This window comes from Gopherus evgoodei, chromosome 22 (genome assembly GCF_007399415.2).
Source record: "Gopherus evgoodei ecotype Sinaloan lineage chromosome 22, rGopEvg1_v1.p, whole genome shotgun sequence".
NCBI lineage: Eukaryota > Metazoa > Chordata > Testudines > Testudinidae > Gopherus > Gopherus evgoodei.
The window spans coordinates 11,386,532-11,411,352 of NC_044343.1; the positions used below are offsets into that span (position 1 = coordinate 11,386,532).

At 45.2% G+C, this 24,821-nt stretch overlaps 1 protein-coding gene and 1 long non-coding RNA gene across 5 annotated transcripts in view; both read left to right on the forward strand.

The window, feature by feature from the left end:
- The window catches only part of REXO1 (RNA exonuclease 1 homolog), a 76,208-nt gene that overhangs the window by 381 nt on the left and 51,006 nt on the right, over positions 1-24,821 (forward strand). Inside the window, exon 1 of one of the 4 annotated variants that reach the window (XM_030540708.1) lies at positions 9,105-9,493. The exons of the other annotated variants lie outside the window; for them this stretch is intronic. Coding sequence (XP_030396568.1) covers positions 9,451-9,493 — 43 coding nt within the window. The 5' untranslated portion in view covers positions 9,105-9,450. Of the gene's footprint in view, positions 1-9,104; positions 9,494-24,821 lie in introns of those variants that run through there. 4 annotated transcript variants of the gene reach the window in all.
- Positions 12,499-19,075, forward strand: LOC115638748. The gene is made up of 4 exons (XR_003997523.1): positions 12,499-13,212; positions 14,360-14,578; positions 15,833-16,163; positions 18,928-19,075. It is a non-coding gene; the product is annotated as an uncharacterized LOC115638748 (long non-coding RNA).

A 24,821-nucleotide genomic window follows, 5' to 3' on the forward strand; every position in this document is an offset into this window, starting at 1 on the left:
CCCACACCCGGGCCTCGGCCCCCGCGCCTTGGGTCCCGGGACCCCCGCCCCCCCCGGGCCTCGGCCCCCGCGCCTCGCGTCCCGGGATCCCCCCCCCCCCACCCGGGCCTCGGCCCCAGCTCTTTGTGTCCCGAGACCCCCGACCCCCCGGGCCTCGGCCCTCGCGTCTCGGGACCCCCCCCACACCCGGGCCTCGGGCCCCGCGCCTTGTGTCCCGGGACCCCCGCCCCCCCCGGGCCTCGGCCCCCGCGCCTTGTGTCCCGGGACCCCCCCCCACACACACCCGGGCCTCGGCCCCCGCGCCTCGCGTTCCGGGACCCCCCCGTGATATATACTGATAGGTGCCTCCCTCCCCCGAAATATACTGACAGGCACCTTTCCCCCCACCCCTGAAATATACTGACCAGTGCCTTCCTCCTCTCTTGAAATGTAGTGTTAAGTGCCTTCTTCCCCTGCCCCATGTAGTGACCGATGTTTTCTCTCCACTGCCCTGAAATATAGTGACCGGGGTCTGCCCCCACGCCAAATATAGGAACTGGTGCCTCCCTCCCTCCCCCCCCGAAATGCAGTGACAGGTGCCTTCCCTCTCCCCAAAGGGAGCGACAGGTGCCTTCCCTCTCCCTTCCCCGAAATGTAGCGACAGGTGCCTTCCCTCCCCAAAAAAGGAGCAACAGGTGCCTCCCACCTGAAATGTTGCAACAAGTGTCTCCCATCCATATAGTGACAGGTGCCTTCCCTTCCCCCACTAATATGTAGCAACTGGTGCCTTCTCTCACCCTCCCACCCCCAAATATAGTGACATGTTCCTTCTCTTCCCATCCTCCCTCAAAATTTAGTGATAGGTTTCTTTGCTGCATTCCCCCCAAATAGTAACAAGTTCCTTGTCTCCCCCACAATAGGACAGGATCCTTCTTCCCCTTCTCCTCCCCCCAGCATAGGGACAGGTTGCAGCTCTCCCCAGAGTGATAGCTCCGTTGACCAATCTTCTTCCCCCCTTCCCAGCCCTCGCTCCCCAGTGAGAGCTCCATGTATCCCTCAGCCACAGTCACCATGTCCCTAATTACAGGTCAGCTGAGGGAACAGTGTTCTTTCACTTCTTAACTGCAGTCCCACTCAGGGTAGCCCCCATCCTGTTATGCTCCAAGGTCCTTTATTAGTAGTCATACAGGTGATAGGCATAGAGGAGACCTGTTTGTCCTGCTGCTTTTGTGACCTTTTTATATACCTAGGCTTCGCAGAAGTCAATTTTTATTTTGTTATAATTTCAGTGGATACACTTGAGGTTGATTTTTAAGCATCTTCTTTGATTATCAATTTAAAATTTCCAGTTGTGCAGAATTAGGGGTTTGAAACAGTTTTTATTAATTTAAATTCTCACAGTTGTGGGAAATTATGGGGGGGGTCAGACAGTAATTATTTAATGCCAGTAAATGTTGAGATTCAAAAGGTTAAAGCTTTATAACAGTTAAAAAATTAATTGCCGACATCACAAGGTGCAAAAAAAAAAAATCCAGTGTAAATATTCTTAAATCAAACTAATAAGTTCTCAAGCAGCATTTTTCTTACTTTGCCTATCTGTACATTTCGATTATCATCATTGGAAATGTTTGTCCATCAGTTTGTGTGCATTTTCGAAAGAGCCTAACTGACTTAGATGCCTGGGACCAACTCTCTGCTCCTCCCTCTACCCCCCCCCCCAATCCAGACCCAACTTTATTCAGGTATTTGTGCAGTGGTATGTGAACCAATTTTTGTAGTACGTACTGCACTTAGAGTTCCTTTTGGGTAATAGAGGATCTGTACATTCGTGTAGCATGATGTCTGAAAGATAACCTTGTTTTTTTAATCATTCTTGTGAGGGATTCTTTTCAGTAGAACCCTTTTATATATGTGGGTTTGGGTTAAGAAGTGGAGAGTAATTGTAAATCGACTCCCAGGCACTAGCTTTTTTAATAGGAGGCTGCTGGTACTGCTACTGTTAGCGTGTGTAATGTCTTTAAGAACAAAGTACTCTATACTTATAAAATCTGGGGGAGGGAACAACCCTTTTGTTTTAGCTCATTTGATTGAAGATGGATTTAGACTAAAGAGACTATGCTTTGATTTAGCAGAGAGGTGAAAACATCTAGTTTCCTTTCATGTGCAGTATTGTAGTTCCCCTGATCTGTGAGGTTACATTTAAAATTTACACTAGAGGGTGGTGTTTTCTCTGTTGTATTCTGACTTTCTTTAGCAAGCAACCATTTTTTTTGAGATCAGACAGTTTCTCCTTATTCAAGATGAATTGCTGTCTGTCAATTAAATTGCTTGTATTCTAAAGGAGCTTTACGAAAGATCATGAAAACATGAGGCCAGACACAGTATCTCCTTTTATGTCCATGTCCTGATGTTTACTAAATAAAATTAAACAGCATATATTTTGTAGGCCGTGGGCAAGCAGAGCAGTGAAAAGGCAGCCTGCAAGCGAATAGTTTTTTTCCCAAGGGTGCTATCAAGGGTAAAGAATAATATGCTCTAACAAATCCAGCGTATAGAGGGAGTTTGCTTCTGAGATTGAGGTCAACCATGATGCCCAAGGAGTACGCTGGGCCTGCCATTACTATTGTGCCACCCAAAAAATGTTCGGTAGTTTATCCAATGCAGATCACGGTGTGGAGGGAGGAAGAGAGTGAGTCCAATTGACTGACTGCAGGCAGTTCACTGAGCTTTTAAAACAAGGGGCCAAATCATCTTAGTAGAAGATATGAACCCCAGGCAGACATAGGTGAAGGGAGGGCATACGAGGGAATACCTGCTTCATGGCATCGTTCCCCTTCCATCTTCAACTATAGGTAGTATTGTGTTCCCCTCCCCGTCGAATTGTTGATGGGAATAACATTAAAATATCTGTAATTTACGTAGGGCACTCCCAGTGGGCTGGACTCCTGCCCTCTGAAGGGTGACAAATAGAGGAGCCCTGGCCTCCGGAAGAAGAGCTGCTAGTATCTGCAGGTTGTAAGGGTAAACCCCCTCCAATCTTGCACAGAGGTTGCAAATGCCAATGGTTCCTTCCCTGACATGAAAGCACCCCAGCAAATGGAAATTTGGGGAGTTTCCTGTCCCCTTACTTGTTGGGAAAACCCACTATGATTTCTCACCGAGAAATCTTCGTTGAGCTTAAACACAAAAAGGAAGCTTACAAGAAGTGGAAAGTTGGACAGATGACTAGGGAGGAGTATAAAAATATTGCTCGAGCATGCAGGGGTGTAATCAGGAAGGCCAAAGCACAATTGGAGTTGCAGTTAGCAAGGGATATGAAGGGCATGTTAGCAACAAGAAGGTGGTCAGGGAAAGTGTGGGACCCTTACTGAATGGGGGAGGCAACCTAGTGACCGGAGGTGGAAAAAGCTGAAGTACTCAATGTTTTTGTTTTGTTTTTTTTGCCTCAGGCTTCCCAGACAAGGTCAGCTCCCAGACTGCTGCACTGGGCAGCACAGTATGGGGAGGAGGTGAGCACCCTCAGTGATGAAAGAACAGATTAAGGACTATTTAGAAAAGCTGGACATGCACAAGTTCATGGGGCTGGATGAAATGCATCTGAGGGTGGCTGATGTGATTGCAGAGCCATTAGCCATTGTCTGAAAATTCATGGTGATGCGGGGAGGTCCCAGACGATTGGAAAAAGGCAAATATAGTGCCCATAGTTTAAAAAAGGAAGAAAGAGACCCTGGGGCACTGAGGATCGGTCAGCCTCACGTTAGTCCCTGGCAAAATCATGAAGCAGGTCCTCAAGGAATCTGTTTTGAAGCACTTGGAGGAGAGGAGGGTGATCAGGAACAGTCAGCATGGATTCACCAAGGGCAAATCATACCTGACCAACCTGATTGCCTTCTGTGATGAGATAACTGGCTCTGTGGATATGGGGAAAGCAGTGGATGTGATATACCTTGACTTTAGCAAAGCTTTTGATACAGTCTCCCACAGCGTTCTTGCCAGCAAGTTAAAGAAGTATGGGCTGGATGAATGGACTGTAAGGTGGATAGAAAGCTGGCTAGATTGTCGGGCTCAACAGGTGGTGATCAATGGCTCCATGTCTAGTTGGCAGCCGGTATCAAGTGAAGTGTCCCAAGAGTCGGTCCTGGGGCTGTTTTTGTTCAATATCTTCATTAATGATCTGGATGATGGGATGGATTGCACCCTCAGCAAGTTTGCTGATGACACTAAGCTGGGGGAGAGGTAGATATGCTGGAGGGTAGGGGTAGGGTCCAGAGTGATCTAGAAAGATTGGAGAATTGGGCCAAAAGAAATCTGAGGAGGTTCAACAAGGATAAGTGCAGAGTCCTGCGCTTAGGACGAAAGAATCCCATCCACTGCTACAAGCTGGGGACTAGCTAGCTAAGCGGCAGTTCTGCAGAAAAGGATCTGGGGATTACAGTGGACGAGAAGGTGGATATGTGTCAACGCTGTGCCCTTGTTGCCAAGAAGGCTCATGGCATATTGGACTGCATTAGTAGGAGCATTGCCAGCAGATCATTCCTTCTATTTGGCACTGTTGAGGCCACATCTAGAGTATTGCATCCGGTTTTGGGCCCTCCACTAGAGAAGGGTTGTGGACAAATTGCCCTCCGCTGGACTGCTTCCAATGAAAATGATTAGGTGGCTGGGGCACATGACTTAGGAGGAGAGGCTGAGGGAACTTGGGTTATTTAGTCTGCAGAAGAGAGAGGGGATTTGATAGCAGCCTTCAGCTACCTGAAGGGGGATCCAAAGAGGATGGAGCTTGGCTGCTCTCAATGGTGGCAGATGACAGAACAAGGAGCAATAGTCTCAAGTTGCAGTGGGGAAGGTCTAGGTTGGCTATTAGGAAACACCATTTCACTAGGAGGGTGGAAAAGCACTGGAATGGGTTCCCTAGGGAGGTGGTAGAATCTCCATCCTTAGAGGTTTTTAAAGCCCTGGCTGGGATGATTTATTTTGGGGTTGGTCTTGCTTTAAGCAGGTTGTTGGACCTCCTGAGGTCTCTTCCAATCCTAATCTTCTCTGATTCTATGATTTGGCCCAGTGAAGGGAAGTTTGAACTGGATACTGAAGTATATGAATAGTTGGAGTAGAAATATTAATTTCTATTTATTAACCATTAGGGTCCATTTGTGCAGTAATAGAAATAGTGCCTGGTTTGAAGGGAGTATCTCTAAAATATTGTCTGGAAGGTGGGTAAGTTACTGGGGGTGATGTGTAATAGACTTGAAATAGTATATCAGATATACCTCTTGGGAGAAGGCATTGTGTGAAGGATTGTGTGCGGGATTGGGAATCAGGAAATCCTGAGTTCTAGTCCTGCCTTTTGCCATTGACTATCTATGTGACCTTAAGTGAAATGATTTGCCCTAACTTTTCCATCTGTAAAATGAGGGCAGTATCCACTTGGCACATTAGAGGGCATGTGAGGGTTAATGAATGTTTGTGAAGTGCTTTGAAAATGTAGGAAGCAAAGAACTGTCTTTTTTCCCAAAAGCATTGCTTTCTATAGCTGTGGTTTGGGGGAACCCCTCCCCCCCAGCTATTTGTTCAGTTTTTCTGTTTTACGAAAGTCTACAGCTTGTGTGACAAAAAGCATAACAAAGATTTTGCTTGTGAACATTTAACAAAGAAAACAAAACCTTATTTTCTGCTTGACTTTTTTGATCAGGCCAAGACCATGCTCAGAAGACTGGTGCTCTCTGTCCTGGATTCAAAACCAAGCTATGGATTTCTAAGGTTCTCATCACCTATGTGATTCTGCTATCAGAGTAGGATTGAAAGAGCAGAAGTTTTAGCATCTAGCCTGGAAGCAGTTACATTAGAACAATACATATGGATAGTTACATTGTGTAGAACATCTGCATGGTAGTGGACCAGGCTAAACCAAGAGAGTCTCTTTCTTAAACAAAGATTAAAAAACCTGTGGTGGTTTCTTGTGCTGTGTGGATTATATATTTAGAATGCTTCCAAGGATTTTGCAAATTGTTTAGATAAAATATGCATCCTTGAGAATTCCTTTACAGGAGGGAGTATCGTCTAGTGATTAAAGCTGCGGACAATAGAAACCAGGACTGTTTAGTTCTTTTCTTGACTTTGTCGCTGATGCACTGTGCCCTTCACTTCATGTCTCTGTTCCTCAGTTTCCTTATCTGTAAAACAAATGCTTACTTCACAGGAAGGTTGAGGGTTAATTGTAAAATGCTAGAGGCTTAGATTGTAGAAGTGCAGGGTAATAATAAAATACAGGAGATAATTTAAATATTTAAACAACTTGGCAGTCTCCCTTTAGGTGATGCTGCAGAACCTTCCATTTTGGCAAAGTCATCACAAGAATGACATCATAACCCCTCCTTCTACCTGCCCCTTCTCCCTGAAATCCCCTCCCAAAAACAAGAACAGACACCCAAAATTAATAATCAAGCAACCAAAAACCTAACTGTACCCCAAGCAGAAATTTTAATAAAGCAAAATGGGATTCATGAAGTTGCCTAGAAACTCTGCTGTTGCCAATCAGTTTTACATAGAAGGTTCTCAGTTGCTATGGTGATAGAAGCAGCATATTACCAAAATATACAAAATATTAAAGGATAAAACTATTAATAGAAATATTATTACTACATTTAAAGAATGTCAACGAAAATACATACACCGTCTCCTGCAGTGTGTATACTGGAAACTTTGTAGTATTTTGCTAAAGTAAAAACCAAGAAGTTAAATTAACCTGGTTTTAGTGACCTAGCTCAGTGAAATGAAGAATTGGAAAGAGAAATAAATTTAAATCCTTTATCTTAATAATTGATGTGTTAGTAACACAACTGAGAAGTTTAAGACACTTTACTTATATCTTTCGGTAGGATAGAGAGCAGGGAATTAGCTACTGCTTGCATGGACAAGCTTGATGACACACACATTTGCATTTCTTTCCTATACATTTTAAATTAAATGCTTTTCTTAAACCTGTTATAAACTTTAGGAAAGAAGTGAGTGAAATGCACACATTTAAAAACAAACAACAAAACCTGTATTCCTTGTGGAGGAAAAAACCTGAATAGTGAGAAAATCCACAAAAGTATGCTGCAAAATGCAAAATATTTTCCTGATTCTGGAGACACTTACATATGTGCTTAGCTTCACTTGTGTAAGTCATCCCAAGCACATGCATAAATGTTTACAGGACTGAGGCCTCTGTTTTATCTGTCTGATCTCTCTGGTTTCTAATACATCACATATTGCAATGGCATCTGAATTTAATATTCTGTGGGCTTATTACAATCAGTAACGTATTTTGGGAATGCCCTTTTTACTTTTTCTAGGAAACTTTTTTTTTTAGGTGCCATATGGAAAAGGAAATAGAATGAACAGAAATGGTAAACTTTTCTCTTGCAACAAAAGTAGGTTGCGTTTTTACTACAAGCGAGGGGTGTGATTCCTCTGCTTGTGGACACACACTTGCAGTAGCTCTCATCAAGCTATAATGAGTATAAATAGCAGTGTAGCCACAGTAGCATGTTTGGCAGCAGCAGAGGCATGGGCGCTGGTTTTAAGTGGGTTTGAACTTGGCACAGCTAAGCGTTGGTTCTGTTGCCCGTGCTGGTGCTGCTGCAGCTACACTACTGTTTGTACTCCCACTACCATATAGACACAAGCAGGGGAATCACACCCTTAGCTTGTAGTGTACATGTAGCTGTAGACTAGAGTTCAGATCAATTAAATGCAGGCTTTTATTGTGGATGTTCATACTTAAGTGGATTCCAAGACTGGGTAGACTCTTTTGACAAGGCTCTCTAAAGACTAGAAAATCATGCTGGCTGGTAGCTCCAAAGGCTTAGTATCTGTCAACATTCAAGAAAGTAGTTCAAAAAATACTGTCAACTTAAGAGGTAGTGATTACAGCTGTGATTTGTGAAATGAAGACTGGAAAAACTACTTGACAAACCACTTGATAGCAAGGTCAAGAGCATGTCTTTTCATTTAATACACTGATCTTAATATTGGTCTTCCAGTAGTCAGAGATTTCTTTTCATTTCATTAAATTGCCAGACAGGGTAAGTGATGTAGCAATGTGACATGGCAAAACAGTTACAATTTCAACATGTTCCTTGCCCCTTGGAATGTTTTATTCTTTTGTAACATCTCTCGCTTCCCCCTGAACAGGGAATGTCAAGATACCGAGCTTTTAAAATGCCTCACTTTTCAGAGTGGCTGCATGTAGTGCCTTCATTTGGTAAAGATGCAAAACAATTTCCATTCAAACTTCTGTTTTCACATGTTCATAACTTCCTAAAATGTTTATTTTTGGGGGAGAAAATCTTCCATGTTTGATCTCTGCTAGAATGTGAAACTTACTTGAAGCAAAATTTCTTCAGCTGTTACAGACATGTTGCTGTCTGCAGTTCCTGGAAGCGTTACTACTGTGCCACCTTTTGCAAACGTGCAATACATGCCCCCCCAACCCCCCAGGGGAGTCTCCACTGGCACTTGGGAGAGATTTGTCCTGCTGTCACAGCTAACCTCATGAAGTCCTTGTGCTTAGATTCATGCAAGGACCAGATTATGTGCAGCCTTTTCTCAGGGCTTGTGGGGCTGTGGTGGAGAGGAAGGTTCATTGTGGTGTTCCTTTCTCCCTCATACCCTCTCCCTTTTTACACTTGCATAAAACCAGGCACAATTCAGCTCCGATTGTTCTAAAGACTTTTTTGGCAAGTGTTCATTTGGAAACATTTATTCAGTACTATCAGAGGCTGTTATCCTAAATTTATTTTATGCTTTGTCTATTAATTAGCCTCCAATCCTCCAAACAGGTATGTGCATCCATAGCTTTACTTAGGCAACTAGTTCCTTTGAACTCAATGGAACTGTGCTTACATTTTGTAATTTTGTTGTCAATTGAGTCCTGCCTGTATGATGTTAAATGGACACACTTTCAGGTAATTTAGGCTCAGTAATTAGATTTTGTATATGTTTTTTAACAGAAAGGCTTTTATAGATCCCTCTAATTAGAAATATTTTGCTTCATACTTAAATGGTTCCCGTGTAATTTTCACAGATCAAACCTTGCGACATTGCATTAATGCGTGAAAACCAAGAAGTGAAATTGACTAGTCAATTTTCAGTGTCTAAGCTGAGTGATATAAAAAGTAAGTGGAGTAAATATTGAAAATAAATTAGATTTTTAAAAATTCCCCTAGTTGATATTAATAAGACTGATAAGGAAACCAGGGGGCTGGGCAAGAGGAGGGAGAAACTGTCGTAGAAATGATAATTTTGCTTTAGAGTAAATGAGGGTGAGGGCGGGACTTCAGGAAGTTACTATGTCCTGCCCTCCTGCCACAATTATCTTTGCGACCCAGAAGGTGCTGTCAGTGTACTGGTCAGCAGCACATTGTGACATAAGCATTAGTTTGAGTGCCTTGACTATACAAAATAGATATTAAAATCCTCAAGCAAAACATGAACAAATATCTTCATTATTTATTAACCGTGGAGAAATCAGGTAATTCTTTGAAATTTTTATTATTGTATATTTGGAGTTGGCTTGTGAGTTGATGTAGATTTCAGAACATGAAGCAGTTATAGAGAAATGTTTTTTACAAGCAAACTTTTGTATGTTGAAGTATTTTTGTGTATTAACATCATACTTCTATCACTCAGAATAGAATCACGTCTAAATAAATAACTACCCAAAACCTCAGTCCTGTTCTGGAGGTTATAGATATATAATATTTCCCATATTTTTAAAGATCTGGCCCTTTTCTGAGAAACTAACTCATAGGTTCCATGCCTAAAACCACGTGAAGAATGTTGTACTTACTAATTGTGGTATCTGGAAAGTTTGAGCTGCAGGTGTTTGAAAATTGTAAATCAGTTACTTTGTTCTAATATAGGCTTTGAGTCAGTGAAACATGTGGTGTCTTTTATACAGTTTGAGTTTTGTTTTTAGTCAGACTTTTTCATAGATACATTTTTAAAAAATCAAGGTAACAGTCAAGTTTGAAAACTGCTTTTTTAATGTCAGTTAACTTTAGTTTTGCTCTTCTGGAAGTCTGAATAATGCCTTTACACTGAAGTACTACATGTTTTTAATTAAGTGCTGCACAAAACATAGAAAATAAGGTTGTTTATGCCGTAAAGAGTTTAAAAAATAAAAAGCAGATACTGAGAGGAAAGGACATAATGAGAAACCCAGAGGGAGGAATTGATTTTGAAGATTAAACAGAGAAAAAGTTGTTGCTTCTGGTGGCTGTTGTGGCAAAAATGAACTTCTAGGAGATTCTTGAATGAGGAGAGAGGATATCGGAATATTTAAAAGATCCTTATTTTGGTTCCACTAATTGTAACGTACTAATAATTATTTGAAGTATCTGCTTTAAGTTGACATGCCATTTCTGTAGTGGGCTCTGAAAACTTTGCAGGTGCTTTTGTTTTCTGGAATCGGAGAAAATTACTCTCAGTTCGTGCTTTTTCAAAATAGTTAATTTAAACTTTATTTTTTTAATACTGGAGGGAAAATAATTGTTTTTAAGCCAGACTAAATGGAAGTCTTTAGATTTGCTTTTTAAGATGTAAACATGTTTAAGATCCTGTCACAGGGCATACAAAAGTTACCAGACAACTCCTAGTCTGTCTGGTACGAAAGATTAGGGGTAGGAAGACCACTTTGATCCAAGGGCAACAGTCTCAGTATTTACTTGTCTTCCCTTTGTGCACTCTTTTTCTGTTAAGTACGCTAGCACTCTTTAAATATAGTTTTATATTTAAATGCTTTGTGATATTCTATCCCAACTTTGAAAATTTCCTTCTTACTGTGAGTCTCCTCTTTGGAAAGATTTTTTCCTGCCGTAAAGCTTGACGTTAATCTGGTGGATTTTGTATGCTTGTGTCATTCACATCACCACAGCTCAGGGGCATTAATAACTGCCGCAATGGAAGGAGCATAAACTGTTGTTTTTGTATATGCCTGACAAACAGTGGAAGCTGTCAGTTATTTCTGTATCTGTTATTTTGACCTCTTGCATTTTTTAGCAATAAAGATTTAGCTGACATTGAGGAGGTCTGTGTGAGGCAGCATAGAACGCAGCAACTTCTTTCACCGCAGTATTATCTTTGAATGTGCCACAAGAGTAAAGCAAGCACTTGGTTAGATATGCCCTCTTGTGAACGGGAAGCAGAGAGAGAACTGTCAAGGAGATGTTCTTGGTAGAGACTGTTGACCTTGCTCCCTTTGGTGGCTTCACTAGGAAAAGAAGGTGGCTTTTTACCACGTGTTAGTGAACGTATGGTAAAATATAACGTTTATTTTGACCTGCTAACATGTTAAAACCCTGCCTTGTCCACAGTAAGTTAGCTAAGATGGGAGGAGGAGATGCAAACTAACCTTTCTTCCTAGTGTGGGTGCTGTGAAACTGCACCCCATATTCTTCATAGTGATACTAGTATGATTAATTATATCAGTGGTCCCCAACCTTTTTGGCTGGCGAGCGCCAGCCGAAGGACCACTGCGACGGCAGAGCACCCTCCGAAATGCCGCGGCGGCGACACATCTCGATGATGTTGCTTGTCGACGGCAAGTGGTGTCATCGAGAGGCGTCCTCGCCAAAATTTGGGGGCAAAGCTCCTCGATGATGTCGCTTGTCGACGGCAAGTGCCGTCAGCAAGAGGCGTCCCCGCCGCGGCATTTCAGTGAGTGCTCTCCAAGGGGCCAGGACGCGGGCGCGTGTGTACCGCATTGGGGACCACTGAATTCTATCATAATTATGTATTTTATTCAAGGTCAGGCATGTGAGACATCATTGGAAAGGTTATGGTTTGCTGAATATGATATCCTATGTGTATGCAGGTATCATTTTTGTATCTGAAGTTATGAATATTGTCTGTGTATCTATTTCACATGGAGCTATTGCTGGGCAACGCTCACTAGGCAAAATGCTCTCACTCTAGATGACTGGCTGGGAAGGGCCCATTCGGGTTAATGAGTCATTAGGAAGAAACAATAGGCCTTAGGAGAAACTTAGCTCCCATCTGGTGAGCCTTCCTGTGAGTGCTCCAAACAGCCCATGGGGAGTGTCTGTGGAACATGTGACCAGGTCACCTGGTGCTGGACTCCATCGTGGGATGTCAGTATTTTTCCACTGACTGGCGTGGGAACCAGACTTTGAAACAAAGAGTCCCTGCCATTTGCAAAAGCTACATTAGGGAGGGAGTGACATTATCTTGGTTGTCCACTGACTCCCCACCCAAGAAGACTCCTGGAAACACCTGAGAAACAAAGACTGAACTGGGGGAAGTGCTGGACTCAGGCTAATGGGATTTTTAGCCTGTGAATGGAACACCTGGGGATTCCAAGCTGTAAACCCTTTAAGAATCTGCAGCTTGCTTGTGTCATCACTTAGAGTGTGGATCTGCTCTTCATATCCAGTCTATTTAGTATATTAAGCTTACTTTGCATTTTTGTTTATCTGCTTTGATCTGTTTGCTATCCCTTATTATCACTTGAAATCTATCTTCTGTAGTTAATAAGCTTGTTTTTGCTTTATCTAAGACCAGTGTGTGGGAATCATAACTCGGGGAGAAAGCTGCTGCATATTCCCTCTCCACATTGAGGGAGGGGGCGAATTTTATGAGCTTACGCTGCACTGTTCCTGGTGCAGCACAAAACAGTATAATTTTGGGTTTATACTCCAGAAGGGGTGTGTTCCTTAGGAACTGGGAGGTGCCCTAGTTGAAACCTTCCCATGCAGGGGCTGGTTAAAGAACCTGTCTGCATGTACTGCAGCTGGGTGTGTCCCTACCTGTATGTATGCTGGTGAAAGTGCAGGCTGAAGCCTGGAAGACTTGGCTGCTTGTCAATAGCAGTACTGTACAGTGAAGAAGGGAGCCCAGGCTGGTGGATTAGGGGGCTCAGTTGTACCCCAGTTCCAGGTGGCACCCTGGGGGGAACCCGTCACAGATGCACCCTTGAAGCCTGAGTTTAAAGGGCGCGTTGACACTTTTGAAATCTACTCAGTTTAAAACATAAGCTAAATAAATTAGATACTGTGTCTGCCCAGACTCCCCTGCCAATGATTTTACAATTACAGCTTGCCTTTTTAAAAAATAATTGTTTCTCTGTTTCCTGTTGCTGTGTGAAAGATCCACACAAACGGGAGAAACTGCTTGCCTATACAGGAAAAAGCATGGAACTTAAAATACACTAAGTGCTGTCAGATGGGCTAGGTAAGCAAACTTGAAAAAAATATAGCAATATTTCTCTAATCTTTCACTTAGACACGTTTGGTGTTACTTGTCAGAGGGGTAGCTGTGTTAGTCTGGATCTGTAAAAAGCAGCAGAGAGTCCTATGGCACCTTATAGACTAACAAATGTATTGGAGCATGAGCTTTTGTGGGTGAATGTTATATATATATACACTCCTAGGTTGCCTTTTAAACAAAGCATCTATTGATGCAGAATGATTCATTGTAAAATAAGTTTTTAAATCAAATAGGCGACCTTATACTGGCTGCATTATGTTTAATAAATAATGTCAGTCTTTGTTTACTATCTTCATCTGTGTTGCAAAAACTAGAATGACCGTTACACTGGAAAAGATGCTGCAGCCTTTTGCTCCTAGCCTAAATGAAGCTATTTGAATAACATTGCCATTGCAGAATTGGCATCCCCCCTAACTCTCCTCCCCCCCAAACCAACACCATCATAACTACAACTAAAGGGAGAAAAAACCCTTACTTTCTGTGGAAGCCTGTTCCATATTTTCTATTCTTGTCCAGAAAAGCTGTTTGTTTTAAGCGGGATTCATTTCAGAGCACACTAGTTTCTTCTGGAATATAACTGAGTTTAGTACATTTTCTGGTTTTAGTGATAAGCATTTATATAGGGCTATAACATGGTTTTTAAAAGGAATGATTTTTTTTCTGTTTTACTTTTGATGCACTGGTAGATGTATTTTAATATGTTCATTCTAAGATGCATTTATTCTTAAAATAATTTGATTTTTTTTAAAAGTGTCTTGATCATAATTAAACTAACAGTCAGACAGGGAGTTCCTGTCTCAAATTTGGTTGCTCTGTGATATTCCTGGGAGGAATCTCTCTTTGTCTCACCAAAAAAGAGAAATTTCATTCAGTAATACCTTTAATCTGCTAATTTTGTTTTAACAGAGTTATCATAGGGTTATTGTGTAGCTGAAATAGCAGAAATGAGATCACTTATTTTGCAGTTATCTTCCTTAACACATTTAAGAAAAATCTTTATAGTTATGTACTGAACTGAAAGTAACAAATACAAAAGCAGACGAAAAAATTTTTTTGCATTTAATACAATGTCCAAGATTTTTAAGCATCTAAAGTTAGGTTCTATATTAAGTCTACAGTATGGTGCTTAAATAAGGGCTTGTCTACATTACCCGCTGGATTGACAAGCAGCGATGGACCCAGTGGGAGTCGATTTATCGCATCTAGTCTAGACGCAATAAATGGACTGCTGAGCACATCCGTCGGCTTCGGTACTCCACTGGAGTGAGAAGTGGAGGCGGAGTTGATGGAGTAGCGTCAGCTGTTGACTTACCACAATGAAGACACCAGAGTAAGTAGATCTAAGTATGTCAACTTCAGCTACGTTATTCATATAGCTAAAGTTGAGTAACTTAGATCGATTTCCCCTCCCCCCCCCCCCCCCCCCCGCCGCCTCCCGGTTTAGACCAGCCCTTAGTGGCCTGACTTGAGGCAGCTTACTTAGTTTGCCTTATTCTAGACATTCACTCTTAATGCACTAGAAATACAAGCAAAGATTTTTATCTGCAAACACATCACGACTGAAGGTAACAGCCCTAATTACTATAGTGGAGCTCACTTAAGCAGTGCCTTATATAGGACTAAAGCTGATCAGATACCACATTTTCTGTGTAATCCAGTCAAACCATCCACCGACACACACAAGAGCTCTTTTAAGAGGAAATCTCACAAGACCCTTGATATTTTCAAGGTTTATTCTGTAGCTCACAAAGATTGTTCCAGTAAGGTAAAGTGTGTGTGTGTGTGTGTGTGTGTGTGTGTGTGTGTAAAAAAAACAAAAACAAAAACCTGATTTGTACATTAGAGTATCACAATACAAACTGCATGCGTCGAAAACCTGGTCGACACATAGAGTTTTGTACTGGTGTAACTGTTTCAGTTAAAGGGGTGGTTTTTACTTATACAGTCCTGATGTGGATGAGTTATCCTGGCATAAAGCTGCCTTATGCCAGTCTATCTTAGGGCATGGCTACACTTGTGAGTTAGAGCACATTAAAGCAGCCCTGGGCAGCCTAACTCACGACGAGTCCACACTGGCAAGGCACGTGGAGTGCCTGGATTCCAGGCTGGAGTGCTCCTGGTAATCCACCTAGACGAGAAGCATAATGCTTGCCGTGCCCCAGCTGGAGCACCGCGACACCAGTGTGGATGCCCTGTCTGTTAATGCTCTCTGATCGGCCTCCAGAAGTATCCCACAGTGCCTGTGCTAGCCACTCTGGTCATCACTTTGAACTCTACTGCCCTGCCCTCAGGTGACCAACCATCAGACCCACCCTTTAAGTTCTCTGGGAATTTTGAAAATTCCCTTCCTGTTTGCTCAGCAAGGTATGGAGTGGTCTCAGCGAATCTTTCCAGGTGACCGTGCCTTCACGCTCCAGGTGATCCCCAGTATGGAGCAATGGCGAGGTGCTGGACCTCATCAGTGTTTGGGGGAGGAAGTTGTCCAGTCCCAACTGTGCTCCAACTGTGGGAATTACAATACCTTCGGGCAGATATCAAGGGACATGACGGAAAGGGGCCATGATCGGGACGCACTCTGTTGCAGGGTTAAAGTGAAGGAGCTGCGGAATGCCTACTGCAAAGCCAGCGAGGCAAACGGCCGCTCGGGTGCTCCCCCCGTGACCTGCCAATTCTACAAAGAACTGGATGCAATTCTTGGAGGTGAGCCCACCTCCACTTGGAGGGCCACCATGGACACTTCAGAGCCCAGTTCAACAAGGCAGGAGAGTAAAGCAGGAGCGAGGGTGTTGAGGAGGAAGGAGGCAGCCCGGCATCCCTAAATGCTTGCAGCCAGGAGCCGTTCTCAAGCCAGGAGGAAGGTAGCCAGTCACAGTGGCTGGTGCGTGGGGAAGGACAAACACCAGAGGAGGTGTCTGGTAAGCAGCTTTTATTTTGGGAAGGAAGTTACTCGGTGTGGGCTCTTGGGGCGAGGAGGACTAGGGCTGCATGCATGCCTAGATACGGAATAGGGTGTTGATGTGCTCTCTCACATTGTGGTAATCTGCCTCACTGATCTCTTCAAAGGTCTCATGCAGAAGCTGGGCAATGCACTTGCGCATGTTCCTTGGCAGAGCTACTGTGCTCCTTGTCCCAGTCAGGCTAACAGTCTGCGTCACTGTGGGTATGTCTGCACTGTGGGATTATTCCGATTTTACATAAACCGGTTTTGTAAAACAGATTGTATAAAATCAAGTGCATGTGGCCGCACTAAGCACATTAATTCGGCGATGTGTGTCCATGTACCGAGGCTAGCGTCGATTTCTGGAGCGTTGCACTGTGGGTAGCTATCCCGTAGCTATCCCATAGTTCCCGCAGTCTCCCCCGTCCATTGGAATTCTGGATTGAGATCCCAATGCAAAAACAGCGTCACGGGTGATTCTGGGTAAATGTCGTCACTCAATCCTTCCTCTGTGAAAGCACCGGCAGACAATCATTTTGCACCCTTTTCCCCTGGATTGCCCTGGCAGATGCCATAGCATGGCAACTATGGAGCCCATTTTGCCTTTTGTCACTGTCACCGTATGTGTACTGGATGCTGCTGACAGGCATGGTGCTGCAGTGCTACACAGCAGCATTTATTTGCCTTTGCAAGGTAGCAGAGACGGTTACCATCCCTATTGCACCATCTGCCATGCCATTGTAAATTGGCGATGAGATGATGGTTATCAGTCGTTCTATGCCATCTGCTGTTGTCATTGGTGCTCCTGGCTGGCCTCGCTGAGGTCGGCCAGGAGCGCATGGACAAAAATGGGAATGACTCCCCGGGTCATTCCCTTCTTTATGCTTTGTCTAAAAATAGTCAGTGCTGCCTAGAATATGGGGCAAGTGTACCAGAGAACTAGAGAGCACAGCCGCTCCATGTCAGAGCCCCAGAGATCCCGCAGAAATGATGAGCTGCATGCCATTCTAGGGGGTGCCCCTGCAACAACCCCACCCGTTGCTTCCCTTCTCACCCAGCTCTCCTGGGCTACCGTGGCAGTGTCCCCTCATTTGTGTGATAAAGTAATAAAGAATACAGGAATAAGAAACAGACTTTTTAGTGAGATAAAATGAGGGGGAGGAAGCCTCCAGCTGCTATGATAGTCCAGGCAGGACATTAAAGGGTGGGGCGGAGGAGAGGAGCCCAGCCTCCTGCTGCTATGATAGTCCAGGCAGTACAGAATATTTTCTTTAGACATGAAAGGGGGGGACGGGGGGTTGATGGAGCTCAGCCTCCAGTTGCTATGATGAAGACGGTTGCCAGCCGTTCTGTACCATCTGCCGGGAATGACTGGGAGTCATTCCCATTTTTACCCAGGCGCCCCCAGTCGACCTCACCAAGGCCAGCCAGGAGCACTCATGGGCTGATGACGACGATGGATAGCAGTCATATTGTACCGTCTGCCACCGGAAAGGGGATGCTGGTGTTCAGCGCTGCAGCACCTCGTCTACCAGCAGCATGCAGTAGACATAGGGTGACATTGAAAAAAGGCGAGAAACATGTTTTTTCCCTTTTGGGGGCGGGGAAGGGTGACAACATATACCCTGAAACACCCGGGAAAATGTTTTTGACCCTTCAGGCATTGGGAGCTCAGCCAAGAATTCAAATTCTTTTCGGAGACTGCAAGGACTGTGGGATAGCTGGAGTCCTCAGTACCCCCTCCCTCCCTCCATGAGCGTCCATTTGATTCTTTGGCTTTCCCTTACACTTGTCACACAGCACTGTGTTGTGGCCTCTGTCTATCATAGCCTGGAGATTTTTTCAAATGCTTTGTCATTTCGTCTTCTGTAACAGAGCTCTGATAGAACAGATTTGTCTTCCCATACAGTGATCAGATCCAGTATCTCCCGTCCGGTCCATACTGGAGCTCTTTTTGAATTTGGGACTGCATCACCTCCTGTGCTGATCAGAGCTCCATGCTGGGCAAACAGGAAATGAAATTCAAAAGTTCGCTGGGCTTTTCCTGTCTACCTGGCCAGTGCATCTGAGTTCAGATTGCTTTCCAGAGCGGTCACTATGGTGCACTGTGGGATACCGCCTGGAGGCCAATACCGTCGATTTGCGGCCACGCTAACCCTAATCTGACATGGCAATACCAATTTCAGCGCTACTCCTCTTGTCGGGGAGGAGTACAGAAATCGGTTTAAAGAGCCCTTTATATCGATATAAAGGGCCTCGTTGTGTGGACGGTGCAGGGTTAAATTGGTTTAATGCTGCTAAATTCGGTTTAAACACGTAGTGTAGACCAGGCCTGTGCCGTGAGAGGCGGGGAGACCGTTGCTGCACACAGGCAAGCTGCATATGGGCCAGGGCGGAAGCCGCATTGTAGTGGAAGATCCACCCTTGCTTCCCAGGTCACCCTCAGCAGCGCGATATCTTCCAGGACAAACTCCTGTGGAAAATGTGAGGACAGTGTTCAGTATAGGGGCCCCCTGCAGCTGTTAGCTCTCCCCAAGGTACAGAAACCCAGAGAACAGTGAAACAATCAGTCCCCGTTGCCACTGTGCTTACCATTTGGGGCTCCTGTGGGTTATGTGCGCTTAGGACGGACAAATTCTCCTATTGTGTAGACTGTACTTGTCTTTAAGTATAAGTAAATCATTGCTCTGTGTGGTGTGAACAATGCTGCTTCTGTTAAGTGTTGCATTTTGGATTTACAGATGCAACCTTGAGATCTCAGCTGTCCATGTTATCACCGGCCGAAAGACTCCAAAGAATTAGGAAGAGGCCACGTAGAAGCAAAGAGGATATGCTGCATGAAGTAATGCAGCAGTCACGTAATGAAAATCAAAAAGCACAGGAGTGGCGGGAGATTGAAAGGAGGGTCTGCCAGCAGAATGTGGATTGCCGGCACCAAAGCAAGGAGCGGTTGCTAAGCATTATGGAGCGCCAAGCGGACTCGATACAGGCACTTGTAGCAATGCAGGCGGAGCTCTTACCCCCCCCCCCCCCGGCAGCCCTTGTCCCAAAACTCTTTCCCTTGTGCCCCCATGTCACCTCCAACCCACTTTCCCCCACATCCGGGTTCTTATCACCACCAGCTGCCTCCAACACCTGTAGCTTCATCACCCAGCCCTGCAAACTACCACCCTTACCCACTGCACTCAATCCCCATCACCATGCAGTACAGCCATCCTGAAGTGCAGCACTCCAAACAGGAAGGCTGAGTATGATAACAGGACATACGCAAATCTGTGATTGTACCGTTCCCCACCCCACCCCCTTGCCCTTTCTGTTTCCCGAAGAGTTGTGTTTCTTTTCAATAAATGGATTTTTTGGCTTTGAAAACATTCTTTATTATCGCATAAAGTAAAAGATACCTTAGCCCAGGAGAGCAACAGGCACTGCAAGTCAGCATAGCAAACACAGATTTCTACTAACATTGGAACCACTGCACTTCATTCTCATGCAGGGCAGCAGACATTACTGGTGACTTTCTGCCTCAAATTGCTCCCTCAAGGCATCCCTAATCCTTGCAGCCCCGTGCTGTGCTCCTCTAATAGCTCTTCTCTCTGGCTGTTGAAATTCAGCCTCCAGGTGTTGAACCTCCGAGTTCCATCCGTGAGTGAATCTTTCACCTTTCCCTTCGCAAATGTTATGGAGGGCACAGCATGTGGATATAACCGTGGGGATGTTGTCATTGGTCAGGTCCAGCTTCTCATACAGAGAGCGCCAGCGGCCCTTTAAATGGCCAAAAGCACACTCCACAGTCATTCTGCATTGGCTCAGCCTGTTGTTGAACTGCTCCTTGCTGTCAAGTCTCCCTGTGTAGGGTTTCATAAGCCATGGCATTAAAGGGTAAGCGGGGTCTCCAAGGATCACAGTGCGTATTTCGACTTCCCCTACGGTGGTCTTCTGGTCTGGGAAGAAAGTCTTGGCCTGCAGCTTCCTGAACAGGCCAGTGTTCCGAAAGATGCGTGCGTCATGCACTTTTCTGGGTCAGCTTGCATTAATGTCAATGAAATGCCCACGGTGATCTACAAGTGCCTGGAGAACCATAGAGAAATACCCCTTCCGATTAACGTACTCAGAGGCTAGGTGGGCTGGTGCCAGAATTGGAATATGTGTCCCATCTATCATCCCTCCGCAGTTAGGGAAATCCATTTGTGAAAGTCAGCCACAATGTCATGCACGTTACCCAGAGTCACAGTTCGTCTGAGCAGGATGCGATTAATGGCCTTGCAAATTTGAATCAACACATTTCCTACGGTCGACTTTCCCACTCCAGACTGGTTAGTGACCGATCAGTAACTGTCTGGAGTTGCCAGCTTCTAGATTGCAATAGCCACCTGCTTCTCCACCGTCAGGGCAGCTCTCAATCTCGTGTCCTTGGGCTGCAGGGTGGGGGCGAGCTTCTCACACAGTCCCATGAAAGTGGCTTTTCTCATCTGAAAGTTCTGCAGCCACTGCTCGTCATCCCAGACTTGCATGACAATGTGATCCCACCATTGAGCGCTTGTTTCCCGAGCCCAAAAGCGGTGTTCCATTGCGGTGAGCATGTCCGTGAATGCCAAGCAATCTCGTGTCATATGCGTTACGGGAGTCGACATCGTCAGACTCCTCACTGTCACTTTGGATCCTAAGGAATAACTCGACTGCTATTCGTGACGTGCTGGCGAGGCCCATCAGCATATTCCTCAGCAGTTCGGGCTACGTTCCCGCAGACCAAAAGGGAAGACAGAGCATGTAGCACAAAAAAAGTTGAAAGATGGCGCCAAATGTGGACGGAAGCACAGGGATTGCTGGGATGTGAACCGATGCATCAGGGGGTGTTGGGACAGGACCCAGAATGCCCTGCATCCTCCCTCCCGCTTCCCATAAGCCACAGCGCCAGAATGGGAAGAGGTGATCTGTAGGATAGTTGCTCATAATGCACCGCTCCCAATGGCGCTGCAAATGCCACAAATGTGGCTACGCCAGAGCACTGTCAGCTGTCAGTGTGAACACACGGCAGCGCGTTCCCTGCTGCGCTCTCCGAGGGCTGGTTTAACTCTCAGCGCTCTACATCTGCAGGCGTAGCCATGCCCCAAGTCTCTTCCCAGTTTTTTCTCTTTAGACTGTGGCCTGGTCTACACTTAAAATGTATACTGGCATCAGGGGCGTGAACCGTGCCACTCCACCCGCCATGCAACATAGCTATGCTGACCAAACCCCCAATGTAGATGCAGCTAACATCGTTTGGGGAAGTGGTGTTCTCCGCTGGCAGAAAAACTCCTTGTGTTGGTGTATGCTGCGTCTCCACTAGGGGGCTATGCGGACACAGCTCGGCCAACATTAGCTATGCTGGCATAGGCTCTGTAGTGTGGACAGAGCCTGAGAACTTGGTCTCTGTCTACCTTTGGTTTTATGTACTACCTCCCTCTGAGGTGTCTTCTGCTTTGGAGAAGGGGACACTCAGGCCTCATCTACACAGAAAAGCTACATCAGCATAGCTGCATCTATTAGGGGTGTACACAGCACTAGTTCGATGGCGGAGTTGTTTTGCTGACCTAGCTACGGCTTCTCGGCGAGGGGAGAACCCCTCCCATTGCTGTAGTGAGTGTCTACACTGAAGTGCTACAACGCTCCCGCTGTAGCATAATGTATAGTATTCGCCTGAGACTCTCCATAATCACCTTTTAAAATCCCCGTAAGGCTCACTCAGCCCTTCCTCCTCTCGAGGAAGATAAATTGAGTTCAGTTCATGTGGTGTGGCTCTCTTTTCAGTTAGGTATTAAACACAGAAGTTCTGTCCACCATGTGTGGATGTGAAAGATTTTACAGCTAGTGGATTGCCACCCTTACGCAAAGATGGCTGCGTTGCAGAAGCGCTGCCTATATTTGGTTTGTAAAGCACTTTGGGATCTTTCAGGGGGGAGGATGCTATGTAAATGTAAAATAATATTCATTCTTTCAAAGTAATGCTCGCATTTCTAATGCTGAAGACAATTTGAGCTGTCACTTGGATCATAGTGACATACTGCCTTTGCCCACACAGTCCCTGCGCTTTCAGACTAATTATTTTGTTAAAAGCTTTGAGAGACTTGGAGTGTGAAAGGCATTTAATAAAACTAGTCTCTCTATTCCACCCACTCGTGGGCTCATTCTGTAAGGTGCTAATCACCCTCAGTTCTTAGTTTCAGTGAGAGATAAGGGAGCTCTGCACCTTTCAGAGGAAGCACACAACCTTGTATGGTTAGGCTTGTAAGCGTTTGAGGAAGAGATGGAAATTGCCCATATCAAATTGTTCAAATTATTATTATTATTTTTTTTGATTCTGTGATTCCTTTGCCTCACTATTAGGGCCCTGATTTTCATTTCCTTTATGTACCCACCCATGAGAGCCAGCTTTGTTACTGTCCCTCTGGTGGAGGAGAACAGGACAGGGCTGCTTTAGAATAAGAGCATCCATGTTTCACAAGAGAGCCACAGTGGCAATTTGTCAGCAGCCAGAGGGCTGCACCCAATTTGCATAACTTACCTGCAGCTTCAAGTACTCTGTAAAATTGACAGTGTTTTATTTATAGCAGCAAGTTCATCACAGCTAAAATTGTGAAGCTGTGTGCCAAAGTGTAGTATTCGGAACCTGCCACTGAAAAGTGTGCCAAATTTGGATACCCTGGTTTTGAAGGGAGGGGGGCAAAGAGCACCTATGGATTTGCTAACGTTGCCTATGTGAAAGATATAAAACCTCATCTTTCCACAGAGGATGGGATAGGCCTGTGGGAGTGGCTGGAGAGGAATGTGTGTTCCTGTTATTGAAGATCTGGCACCGAGGAGAGGCGTAGGTGTTTGACAACCAACTATCTTGTGTGTCTTTCTCTGTCCTCTGGGTTGCTCCTCCTTCCTCTGCTAGAGGAGCCCTGTCCACTGGCTGACCTGTCATTTTGGAAGTGTATCATGTTGCAAAGGTTACTCCTGTTGCCACGTTTTCATAGGGTAGAACTGCACTTTCCAAAAGGTGCTTTTGTGCAGGACAGTCAGAAGTAACAATACAACGTTGCCAAAATCCATTCTGTTTCTAAGGTGCACGGTAGTAAATGCCATCCGTTTTCCACGCTGCCTGAGAAGCAATGTCACATTTGCACCTGCTGTGAGCAATATGACTAACCTGGCAATAGCCAGCAGAAAACATATATAACAGGACTTTGGAAACAGATTATTACAGGGGTGGGCAAAGTATGGCCTGGGGGGCCGCATCCAGCCCTTCAGACATTTTAATCTGGCCCTCCAGCTCCCGCCGGGGAGCAGGATCCGGGGCTTGCTCCAGTCGGGGAGCGGGGTCGGGGGCTTGCCCTGCTCCTTGTGTACTGTGACTCTGTGCAGCTCCCGGAATCAGTGGCATGACCCCCCTCTGGCTCCTACAAGGGGCTTGCCATGCTGCCCCTGCCCCAAGTGCCATCCCCGCAGTTCCCATTGGGAGCTGCAGGGGCGGCATCTGAAGATGGGGCAGTGTGCAGAGCTGCCTGGCTGTGCCTTTACATAGAAGCCTGAGCGGGGATATGCTGCTGCTTCTGGGAGCCGCTTGAGGTAAGCACTGCCTGGAGCCTGTACCCCGACCTCCTCCCACGCCTCAACCTCCTGTCCCTCGTGCCCTCCGAATCCCTTGATCCCAGCCTGGAGCACCCTCCTGCACCCCAAACTCTCATCCCCACCCCAGAGCCAGCACCCCCAGCCAGAGCCCTCCCTCTTTCTCCCCCCACACCCCTGCCGCAGCCTGGAGCCCCCTCCCACACTCTGAACTCCTCATTTCTGGACCCACCACAGAGCCTGCACGCCCCCAGCCAGAGCCCTCGCCCCCTGCTGTACTCCAACCCCTAATTTCAAGAGCATTCATGGCCCTCCATACAATTTCTATACCCAGATGTGGCCCTTGGGCCAAAAGTTTGACCACTCCTGGATTAATAGCGTGAGAGAAGCTAACAAATTTTGACCTTTCAAAGAGTTCATTACCTAGGATTTGCCTCCGTCCTATGATAGGGATTAAAAAAAATGATTTATCCCAGGAATGGAAAGCATAATTGCCCTGTTCTGTACACTCCCCTGAAACTCTGCTGTGGTATAGTATCGGAAACAGGATACTGGGCAAGGTGGACCATGGTCTGACCAAGTATGGCAACTCTTATATTCTTATAATTGGCCATAAACAATAAATCCCATGAAAGGAGATACTGTCTCTTTTAGTTTTGAGTCAGTTGACAAGATTAAGACCTAAGTCAAGTCTTCGCATTCATGCATTTTCAATTTTAGCAGTTTGTTTTAAAGGACAGCCTTGAGTAGCCCTTGTTCAGGAAGCAACATGAAAAACCATCTTGTTTTTCATCTCTGCAGAGCCCTGAGCTCTAGCCATGTTCTGCACAAAAACTTAGCCTGTGGTTTCTTAACATGTGACCAAACTCATTATTTTTATTGATTTACTTTTAAATTACATCCTGCTTTCAGTATAAAGTAGTAAGTTTTTCTTAAGTTCATGTCGTGGGTTCAGCAGAATCATTTTGATTGAGATCTTGTTTCGTTTTTTAGAAATGTATGGGGATGAACAGGCCAGTTTAGTTGCACTTAGTGGCCCTGAATC